The sequence below is a fragment of the Pseudorasbora parva genome, chromosome 16, assembly GCF_024679245.1.
Source record: "Pseudorasbora parva isolate DD20220531a chromosome 16, ASM2467924v1, whole genome shotgun sequence".
In the NCBI taxonomy this organism is placed as follows: Eukaryota; Metazoa; Chordata; class Actinopteri; order Cypriniformes; family Gobionidae; genus Pseudorasbora; species Pseudorasbora parva.
Window position 1 is genome coordinate 35776905 of NC_090187.1, and position 10562 is coordinate 35787466.

Below are 10562 nucleotides of genomic sequence, written 5' to 3' on the forward strand. Positions count from 1 at the left end.
TTCCCTTTACAGTTAGAATTCATGTTTAATAAGTGTAACCATAGATGTAACTTTTTAAATGTTTTCTATTCAAATAAATAAATGTATTTTGAAAGTGTCGATATTGTTGTAGAGGGCTAGATAGATGTTTGATGATAAGTAGTGTAGTAGTGATTTCGATGTTTTTTTTTTGTTTTTGTTTTTTGTTTTTCTAAAGCATGTGACATATTTTAGGCTACTAAAAGACTGACAGGTCAATGATGAGTCATAGTTTTATATTTTAAAAGGGAATAATGTACTTGGGCACAAAACTTTTGTGTCCAAGTGCATTATTCCCTTTTTAAAAAAAATTGATACATTCGAAATATCACTTTATTCAATAAAACATATGTAGTTTGAAGTATTTAGTACATTTAAATAATAAAAATTATTTTATGTTTTACCTTAAAGCCCCCAAATGTCAATGAGCAACTTTTCTAGTTTAAAAAGTTGGACACGAACGCCCTCTCAAGTCAAAATTTGAATGCGATGAGCTCGTAATCACGACTTTAGAAGTGGGAGTAGGACATTCCGATAGCACGTGAAGGCAAGCATAAAGGCTTGATACTAGTTAGCGGAGTTAATTAATGGTCGAGCCATTCCGCCCATAGTTAAAGGACCTCATTAACTTAGGCGCGGCTAGGTCAAGCGCGGTCGCCCATAAGCTCATCTCAGGGTAAGTGGGAGCTGTATTTATGTTCAAAAGACCATAAGCTCTATATTTTGAAAGGAGAAAGTGTAAATATGTTGCTATATGCACAATAAAAATATGAGGCCCTTTGAGGCCTAGCTAAGGAGACTGCTCTCATATAACATCCGATAACATAATTGTGATTGTTTGCCAGCCCAGCCATCTCTTCTTCTTTTTTTCCAAACACATAATGTGTAAACGTAAACCTGAAGCTCTCAATTACTGTAATACATTTTAATAAACCCATATACACCATATAAGTAATTTTATTGGCCATCTGTCACTCTTCTTTCTAGTTGTTATCGCATTGACTGCTAATTTATTGTATTAGTTGCCATTCTAAACCCCATTTGTTCTTAAGTCTGTGTGAATTATTTTATTTTGTATTGCAGTGGTCTCAAATGGCCTCTCTGAATGTAACACAACAGCACCTGAACTTCTCCAGCAGTGGGGAGGAGGACAGCAGTGACAATAGCTTTGATGAATGGGCACACAGAAGTGTTCTGTTCAGAAGCCCCTGTCAGACACCCCGGGTACAGCGCCACCGCACCAGGAGTATCACGCTTTCCCCTTCCATCCCCACTTCTCCCATACCGTATGCTGCGTGGAAAAAACTCCGGCTTTGTGACTCACCCAGTACACCAAAGGTAATCTTCCAGCGCTTTAGTTTCATGTGAACTTTGATGCAATGAAGGTCTACCCAGACAGCGACATCCTGAAATCTACATGTACCAGATGTGGCCCGGATCTGGGCCGACACCATGTTGCTGTCTGGGTACGCTATGCTTTTGTATTAGCAATACCTGTATATCTGACACTATAAAGATTTATATTTACTGTTTATATAATCCAACTTCCTCCATTTACAGAGTTTGCTATCTAAATCAACCCTCCCTTGCTCTAGCAGCAAGCCATGTCGCAGTCAAAGATTCCTTTGTTTGCCTACTGCTTTTGACTGCGTGCCCTCAGTGAATGTTAACCCTTTCACACCTGACACGGTGCTCAGAAATCGTGAACACCACAAGAGGAAGAGCAAAAGGAGTGATGATTATGAAGATGATGCACAAAGGTAACAATTTATTTAAACAACGCCCATTGTGGAACTGGGTTTATATTAAAGTACCTTTATTTCAACAGATCTCCAGACACTCAGAACTCATCAGAGGATGAACATTTCTTCCTTCCCTCAAAGGTATGGTTTCAAACCCCATAGTTGATCCTAGTCTTTTATGTAGTAGGTTTATAAGACTTCATAATCCCGCCGGAAGCTTTGGCAAATCTGTGTTCTCACATGGTCTCCCATCTGTTGGCCTTTAGAGGCCAGCAGTGTCATCCCTCATGCTGTCACGCTACGAGAGTGAGTTTCTAGAGCTGAGCTGCATCGGCGTGGGCGAGTTTGGTTCCGTGTATCGATGTGTGAAGAGACTGGATGGTTGCATGTACGCCATCAAGCGCTCGCGCAGGCCAATTGCAGGCTCTGCCAATGAGTGAGTCAGCACTGCCATAGTGCTTGGTGTTTTTCTTTTTCCAAAATGGATCCTTTTCACATTACTGGGCTTCTCAGAAGCAGAAGACGTCATAGTAGGGTGAACTTATAATGGTGGCTGGGAGATGGCAGCAAATGTCATTTTGTGTATTCCCTTTTGCTCTGATAGCCAATGAAATTTCCATGACTTTGCAAAAGAGGGAAGAATATAAACTCTTAAAGGGTTAGTTCACCCAAAAATGAAATTGATGTCATTTAATGACTCACCCTAATGTCTTTCCACACCCATAAGACCTCCGTTCATCTTCAGTACACAGTTTAAGATATTTTATATTTAGTCTGAGAGCGTATGAAAGTGTATGCACACTTTACTGTCCATGTCCAGAAAGGGAATAAAATTATCATCAAAGTAGTCCATATGGGACATCAGATGGTTAGTTAGACTCTCTTGAAGCATCGAAAATGCATTTTGTTCCAAAAATAACAAAAACTATGACTTTATTCAGCATTCTTCTCCTTCGGGTTTGTCTTCAAACCTCAAATAAAGATTCAAACGGTTATGAATCGGCGTATTGATTCATGATTTGGATCGCCAATGTCACGTGATTTCAGCAGTTTGACATGCGACCCGAATCATGAATCTATACGCTGATTCATAACCATTTGAATCTTTATTTGAGGTTTGAAGAAAAACCCGAAGGAGAAGACAATGCTGAATAAAGTCGTAGTTTTTGTGATATATATTTTTTTTTTTGGACCAAAATGTATTTTCGATGCTTCAAGAGTTTCTAATTAACTAATTGATGTCACACTGGAGATGGCTTACAGGAGTCAGAAGAGAGAGTCAAATTTCCTGTCATTCCCTCAGTCATTGAATTAGAAAGCAGTGCTAATTTATTTTCTTTCTTTTGTAATTTACTGTCAAGGTATATAATATAACAGTAGTTATGAGTATAGCATTAAAATGATACTTTTTTTTTTTTTGTGAAAATTAATACCTAACTAGATTTGCAATGTCAATAATTGTGGAAATGCGTCATCACAGTCTGTGAAAAGGTTCCATTTTAAAACCTATTTGTATCGGTGAACAATTCTGTCCCAGTTTCATGGACAAGGTTTAAGATGGACCCAGACTAGCATGTTTGAGCGGTTTGTTGAAGGCAACATGCACTGACACTGATATATTCAAATATGTCAAATAATCCTAATTGAACTAACTAAGGCCTAATCCTGGCTTAGTCTAAGCCCTGTCTGTGGAACCAGGCTTGTTTGTAGTTGGGTTAAGATTTTTGAATGTAAAACAAGTTCCTTTATCTTTCAGGCAGTTAGCCTTAAAGGAAGTGTATGCCCATGCGGTGTTGGGCCATCACCCTCATGTTGTCCGATACTACTCTGCATGGGCTGAAGATGACCACATGATTATACAAAATGAGTACTGTGATGGTAAGAAAGCTCACAATGCAAAATGGATTGGGTTTTTTTTTTTTTTTGTTTGTTTATTTGTTTTTTTTTACACTGGATTTTTTATCTTTTAGGTGGTAGTGTCCATGATGCTATAACTGAAAAAGAGGAGCAAGGGGAGTACTTCAGAGTTCCTGAGTTAAGGGATCTGCTCCTACAGGTCTCCATGGGGCTCAAGTACATCCACAGCTCAGGCCTAGTGCACCTTGACATTAAACCCAGTGAGTTTTGTCTATTTCATTGTTTTTCCACATGCCTCTACCACTTAATGAAAAGTTGGATTTTTTTGTTTTTGTTTTTTTTTGACTTGCACATGCTTAAGTTTCTATCGTTTTCAGGTAATATTTTCATCTGCTGTCGACCCAGCTCGAGTGCTGGTGGAGAGGGAGATAGTGAAGAGGAGGATGAAAGCCCCTCTGGAGTTGTATATAAAATTGGTATCTTCTTACTGGTCCACGTTTTTAATCCTTAAAGAAACATGCTGACTTTTGGGGGCTTTAGCTTATTCACTGTATCCCCCAGAGTTAGATAAGTCTACCATTTTTATTTAGTTTGTTATATATATTTGTCTGCAGCAACCCACCGCTAGCCTAGCTTAGCACAAAGACTGGAGTTAAACGGCTCCATCTAGCCTACTGCTCAATAAGTGACAAATAACGGCAACACAAATAACTAAAACAATGTTTTACATGTCTGAAAATAGTCCCCCTAACATGCTCTGTGCAAGCAGGTTGTCTCATTCGTTATGTTAACGGAAGTTAGCCTATTTTCAGGCGCTGCGTAATATCATTGTACCCATGGTACGGCAGCAAAGTTTCTTTATTTTTTTTAATGCAGGAATGAGTATAGTCCCTAGCCATATCCATCTAGAAAATCGCAACTTTATTTTCCATCGGCCTAAGTACAGGATGTAACCATACACATCACAACATGTAAATAGGAAAATGTTGGCGTTATTTTGTCACTTAAGCACTAGGCTAGATTGAGCCGTTTACCACCAGTCTTTCTACTAAGCTAGGATAGCGGTGGGTGTGTCAGACAGAGTTATGGCACGCACAGAGATAAAAATGGTATGTATGGACTTGCCTAACTCTGGGGATAGATCATTACATATTCAGGTCAGCAACAAATTTATGATTATTTCAGCGTTCAGCCAAACAAATTTCGCATATTGCTGTTGTAGCATAACTTTTGGTCCAGCTGACATGATTACCTGTTGTGTGCACAAAAATAAGCACTGACACAGTCAAAGCAGCCCACCAGAGAAGTGAAAATTAAATGTCACTGGTTTGACTCATCATCATTATTAGCTAGCTAATATCACGGGTCTCTTGTTCTTTAGGTGACTTGGGTCATGTAACATCCATCTCAAGCCCTCAGGTAGAGGAAGGGGATAGTCGTTTCCTGGCCTATGAGGTCCTGCGAGAGGTACAATATCTGTTTGAGCTATCTCGGTGTGTTCAAATTTGTTGCAGAGGTTATCTTGTTTGCAATGGCTATGAGTGTCAAAAGACGATTGTGGATGTGACCAACTATTGCTGTGACTGTATTCTTTCTTTCTTTTTAAAAAAAATCATTTTATGTATTCTGGCTGCTTTTTTTTTTCACAGGACTACACACATCTTCCTAAAGCAGATATTTTTGCTCTGGGCCTTACATTGTTGTTAGCTGCTGGAGCTCCACCACTTCCTCAGAATGGAGACAACTGGCATACCCTCAGGCAGGGTGAGCTACCCAGCCTGCCCCAGGAGTTACCAGCACCCTTTAAAGACCTTTTAAAGGTATTGTTTCAGTAAGCACATCTGACAGGCTCTTTTTTTTTTTTTTTCCGACACAGTTGGTTAAGTTCCTGTAATATTCAGTTGACTTCATATTAGGTTTTCAATCTTGACCTCAAAGACTGAATGTATCTATTCTAAGAAACCCTAGAAACCCCCATTCAAACCCACCAGCATATTCATGAGAATTCTTATTATAGAATAGTATTAGTCTTGGGTGGTTTACAAAAAATTACTCATTCCACCAGCAGAGGGCATAAAACCAACCGTCACGTAGTGATGATTGAAATGTAGTTTTTATTCTGAAGAATTCCTATAAATGTGCTGGAAACAAGTTTTGTTTACCTGTTTGTTTAAGGACAAGATTGAAAACATAATAAGGACAATACATTTGTATTTGATAGACAATGTTAGATCCTGATCCTGCAACAAGGCCTTCTGCATCTGCATTGTGTCGGCATGATGTACTGTGCAAGGAGAGAGCCGGCAAACTGACTGCACAGCTTCGCAAGGAGCTAAATGTAGAAAAGTTCAGAACGGCTATGCTGGAAAGGTAAGTTACCTGGCATACTATTCTCTATTACTATCTTTCACAAGGTAGCACTACTTGTCTTGTTTACGTCCTTGAAATAATCAATTATGCTGAGGTATTTATTGCAATGCTTTTTATTTCTACTTAGAGAACTCAAGGAAGCTAGACTGGCTGCTACCTCACCCCAGCAGTCTTCCCAACCAGGGTCTCTTCCGAGAGCTAGGAGGAAGCTTGTGGGTAGAAGTGCAGCCCGTTCCATGAGCTTTGGCTTCCCTGGTTACTAGCACTGAATTTGTCATGTACTGCATCTCAACATGCCTACAAAATTAATTTCTGGAATACAGTAGTCCGATACTTCTGCATTACTCAGCATGTCACTGGTAAACCTGACTTGTATCAAAAATGAACACTGCCACTGCTGTTTTATTTGGTGCATGAATCGGCACATATTTTAGGTTTACTGTTGAATGCCAAATGTATCTTGTCAAATAGGCAGTGCATTTTAATTGTAAATAAAGTTTTTAAATGTTTTTCTGAGTGATTCTGTGGATTGTACGTCACCTATTTACCTTCAAATCTGCGAGTGGTTCAGCAGCATCACACGTCACAAGAAAAATGTTTTAGTATGACTGAGATGGTTCTCCTAGAAGATTAGTCATAGATGTTCTCAAACAGCAAACTTTGAGAAGCCCATGATGTCTTAAATGTAGTTCTATCAGCATAAATAAAAGCTGTACAGCTTAAATCCGACACAATTGAGCTTATTAATAGTAACATTTTTACCCAATTCCTCAGAATTTCTTATCTGGCAAGTGCAGTCTAGCAGAAGGGGAAATTCGTTTCCAAAAACCCCTCTCTCCAGTGCAAGTGCAGATCAGTTGAAAACTAAGTCATCATAAACTGAGACTTTTAAGTCTGTTTAACTTTGCATTCTCAGTGGATTTAAAAACAATTAAATTATTTTAATGCCACCTAACAATGTTTACCGACTCTACAGGGGAATCTCCGAATTCCGGCCGCCAGATCAAGGCCACGCCCTCGTGCGTAACGCGTCACATTTAAGGCGGGGATTTGATCGTCACGAAACTGTGTGTTTGTTTGTTGTTTTTTTGCTAGATAATGCTTCACCGGTATTTTGACTGAAAGTCTACGTAAGTAACGAATGTTTCTTCTTTCACTCAAAAGAAAGTATAGTTGGCAATATACGATTTTGAACATTTGCGTCAAAAATATATAACATAACGTTGGTTGTTACACCTCCATGGTACTCTTACTACTAGATCGTAGCCTAATGGTTTGTTTCGATAATGTTACAACAGTTTATGCAGTTTCTTTAAATATAAACACCCACCACGTGTCTAAAGTTACTCTATTTTATTTACCTGGATTGAGTTACCTAGACAAATATTTCACGCTTCCAAGTTTGACTGAACTAACGTTATACTGTGTAACGTTATGTATGCACGCGATGATGTTCAGAAATGTGCTGCATCTGGCTGGTTTTTATTTATTTATTTTTATTTTTTAACTGTGTTAATCATTGAGCTTCATCTTGGTATCAATTTGTGCCGTCCTTAGCGACTTCTTTTTTGATCTTACGTTGTTTTTATCTGAATATTCTGAAACGGATCTTCGGGAATCAGCTAAACGCGCTTTATACAATTACATTTGTATTCTTCTAAGTGTCACTAAAATTAGCCCACATCTTCTACAGAGTAATGTTAGCTAGCCACTAATTAACCATTCGTATTTATGTTAACGTTATCTGGTTTGAGTTTGGATATTTTATCATCTTATTACAAGCCAACCGTCGTCACAACCATGAACTAAGTTGCATGTTTCCGTTTGTTTGACAAACTATAACGGTTAGCTATCTATAGGCTTGTTTTTATATACAGCTATACATTATGATAATGTATACAGGTGTTCCTGTAGCTTAAACAGTGGAACATGGCATTAGCAATGTCAAGATCATAGGTTCAATTTCCAGGGAAAACATAACGAATTAGGCCTCTAGAGATGTATTAAAAAAAATATAAATGTATTAGTATTGTTTTTGTCATGATTATGAAACTAACTGCTTTTGTGTTTCTCTTTAGTTGCAGAGCTCCTGTATGAGGCACTTTACAGGTTTGTGCAATGGACTGCAACAGAAACTTCAATGTTCCTCACTGTTCCCTGCTGCTCCTTTCCTTCTTTGAGCAAAAAGGCTGCCAAAATAGTGAGCTTAAAAGTGAGCTTGATGAACAAATAAAGCTGCCTACCAATCACGCTTATATTGAGGGCGATGGAGATTTGCAAACCGATGGACATAGTTTCTCTGTCACCTACAGAGATCTCTTACATGAACTTCAGAATCATGTTCAGCCTCATCTGCCAGGTATTTTTAATGTTATATGTTCAATTGAGTTATATTAACACTACTCTATTTTTGCTATTGTCTGTTGGTTAACTTTAATGTACTCTCTGATGTAATCTCCTCTCTGATGTATCTCCATCTCAGTCAACGCTGTAGAGGCTCAGGCAGCAAGGGAAATGGCTGCAGAGTTGATCAGGATCGCAGACCTTCTTGAGCAGAGAGTCCTGTTCCAAGCCGCTGACCATTTGACCAAGAAACTGAGCACTTGTCCAACGCAGGTAAGACCAATGATTCTAAGCATGGTAAACCTGGCATCATTTAACACTCGTATCTCACAATATTTCTTAAACATTTGCAGCTTTGGTCCACACATCTATCTGATGGAGTACAGGGCTTACTTCGCCAGGTGGCCGGAGCCAAAGAATTTAAGAAGGAACTTGTCGAGATGGCCTTCACTTTTGTGCTCATGAAGACAGTCTGTGAGCGTGTGCCTGGGTTTCTGTCCAACCTTTATGGCACTGTGGTGCAGTATTTCGGATCCAGCTGATCCCTGATGACATTTGTATCGCACTTATTCTAAACCTTCCAAATTTTTTTGAATGTTTTTATAAAAAATTTAAAATAAAATAAAAAAAGTACATGTCGTAAAGATAAATGATTTTATCCTTTTCTTTATTGTTAAAGTTAACTTTTTTTCATTACTTTGTTTTAATACTGTGTGAAACAGTTTTTTTTATGTTAAGTTTTATTGTTAGGCAGTTTTTCTTTAACTGCCATGGAAAAATAATACCGATTTATCAGGAATTTGAATATTAAATCAAAATAAAGAGAAAATGTGTATTATTCATCTCTTCTGCTAACTTTTAAGGGGGTCGCACACCGGACGCGGAGCTCGGCGGCGCTCGGCGGCGCGCCACGCAGCGTCTCAGGTATCGCACACCAGACGCGCACATTTTAAAAGGCTACGTTTATTATACATTTCCCCAAAATATGTTTAGACTTTATTCAAGCTGTTGAACTCAGAATGTAAAACAAATGTGTCTTGTAGCAAAGGTTGAAATCAGTATACCTTAATGATAATATACTTTTAATATAAAGCCTTGAAATGGCGCTCTGTGGCGCGGCAGGATTTAGAACAACTTCCTGAGTCGCCGCGGACAGGCGCCGAATGCCGCCACCGGTGTGCGTACACTCATTGAAAACAATGTGTTCGAATTTTAAAGACATGGCGCGCCGCCGAGCGCCGCCGAGCTCCGCGTCCGGTGTGCGACCCCCTTTAGTGTTTTGATGTCCCTTTAACAAGTTCACAATGGCGATCAAAATTAGAGAACAATTGAGAAACATTAGATTTTTTTCAGAAATATTGTTGATATTCATTGCTTGAAGTTTGAAGGAAGATTAGCTGTGGTATTGTTCTGCTAGCATGTTTTACAAAATACCAAGGTACTTCAACAAAAACCTATTTTGTCAAAAACACCGTGATCAATATTAGAGAACAATAACCAATGCAGCATAAAAAAAACATTACAACTAAAATGTGACGCTTACAGCAGTCAAAAATTAGAGGCCCTTGCTTTGAATGAGCTCAGCACATCTGTGGCCACAGGACATCATTAGATACTCACACTGCTCCGGGCTGAACTTGGGCCACTCTTCTTCCAGTCTCTTCCACAGTTTGGTAACTGTAGTGGGTTTCTTAGCCATAACTTTGTCACCAATGATTTTACTTAGATTTTCAATGGGGTTTAGATCAGACTCTGGGCTGGCCATTTCATTATTTCAATGTTCTCACTTTCATGGAACTGCTTTACCTGTTTTGGAGTGTGATCTGGGGCTTTGTCTTGCATAAAAATTGTGGGCTGATTTGGAGACGCTCGTAGTGAAGGAACCACGTGTTGCCGAAGGAGGTTCTGAGATGTAGCTGTATAATAGGCCCAACCCCTGCTGCAGAAACATCCCCAAAACCATGCCAAATGATTGAAGCCGAACATAATGTTTTCTCATCTGACACAAATAAATTAAACTTGCAGTCATCACTAAAATGAACTTTGGACCAGTTCTCCTCTGTTCACACAACATGCTCCTCAGCAAAGGTTAGTCTAGTCTTTTGATTCTTTCTGCTGATGAGAGGCTTGGTCACTGCAGAGTGAGCATTCAGTCTGAATTCTCTTAAATGACAAGACACAATATGGCGAGACAGATCCTTACTGTGTTCAGCTCTGAACTGGTGAGTAATT

At 39.0% G+C, this 10562-nt stretch overlaps 2 protein-coding genes across 3 annotated transcripts; both read left to right on the forward strand.

Annotated features, from left to right (window-relative positions):
- Positions 1-362: 362 nt before the first annotated feature.
- Positions 363-6496, forward strand: wee2 (WEE2 oocyte meiosis inhibiting kinase). Its single transcript, XM_067419793.1, has 12 exons — positions 363-694; positions 1102-1356; positions 1579-1778; positions 1847-1901; positions 2027-2196; positions 3517-3638; positions 3731-3877; positions 3995-4093; positions 4999-5084; positions 5267-5437; positions 5839-5987; positions 6115-6496. The coding sequence occupies exons 2-12, from the start codon at positions 1111-1113 to the stop codon at positions 6248-6250; spliced, it is 1581 nt and encodes a 526-aa protein (XP_067275894.1). The 5' UTR covers positions 363-694; positions 1102-1110; the 3' UTR covers positions 6251-6496.
- Positions 6497-6995: 499 nt separating this feature from the next.
- Positions 6996-10332, forward strand: bida (BH3 interacting domain death agonist). 2 transcript variants are annotated; one of them, XM_067419795.1, is made up of 5 exons: positions 6996-7117; positions 8066-8346; positions 8470-8603; positions 8684-8804; positions 10148-10332. In XM_067419795.1, the coding sequence occupies exons 2-5, from the start codon at positions 8106-8108 to the stop codon at positions 10150-10152; spliced, it is 501 nt and encodes a 166-aa protein (XP_067275896.1). In that variant the 5' UTR covers positions 6996-7117; positions 8066-8105; the 3' UTR covers positions 10153-10332. The 2 variants fall into 2 exon arrangements, with proteins under 2 accessions (XP_067275896.1, XP_067275895.1); XM_067419794.1 differs by lacking the exon at positions 10148-10332 and having other exon boundaries at positions 8684-9112.
- Positions 10333-10562: the final 230 nt, after the last annotated feature.

What these genes read in the sequence shown, in the direction of transcription:
- wee2 (XM_067419793.1), top strand. Translation starts at nt 1,111, where the DNA reads ATGGCCTCTCTGAATGTAACACAACAGCACCTGAACTTCTCCAGCAGT. An exon ending in ACTCACCCAGTACACCAAAG is followed by an intron (nt 1,357 to 1,578) that starts GTAATCTTCCAG and finishes CTCCATTTACAG; the next exon opens with AGTTTGCTATCTAAATCAAC. An exon ending in ACAAAATGAGTACTGTGATG is followed by an intron (nt 3,639 to 3,730) that starts GTAAGAAAGCTC and finishes TTTATCTTTTAG; the next exon opens with GTGGTAGTGTCCATGATGCT.
- bida (XM_067419794.1), top strand. Translation starts at nt 8,106, where the DNA reads ATGGACTGCAACAGAAACTTCAATGTTCCTCACTGTTCCCTGCTGCTC. An exon ending in TGTTCAGCCTCATCTGCCAG is followed by an intron (nt 8,347 to 8,469) that starts GTATTTTTAATG and finishes TCTCCATCTCAG; the next exon opens with TCAACGCTGTAGAGGCTCAG. An exon ending in TGAGCACTTGTCCAACGCAG is followed by an intron (nt 8,604 to 8,683) that starts GTAAGACCAATG and finishes AAACATTTGCAG; the next exon opens with CTTTGGTCCACACATCTATC.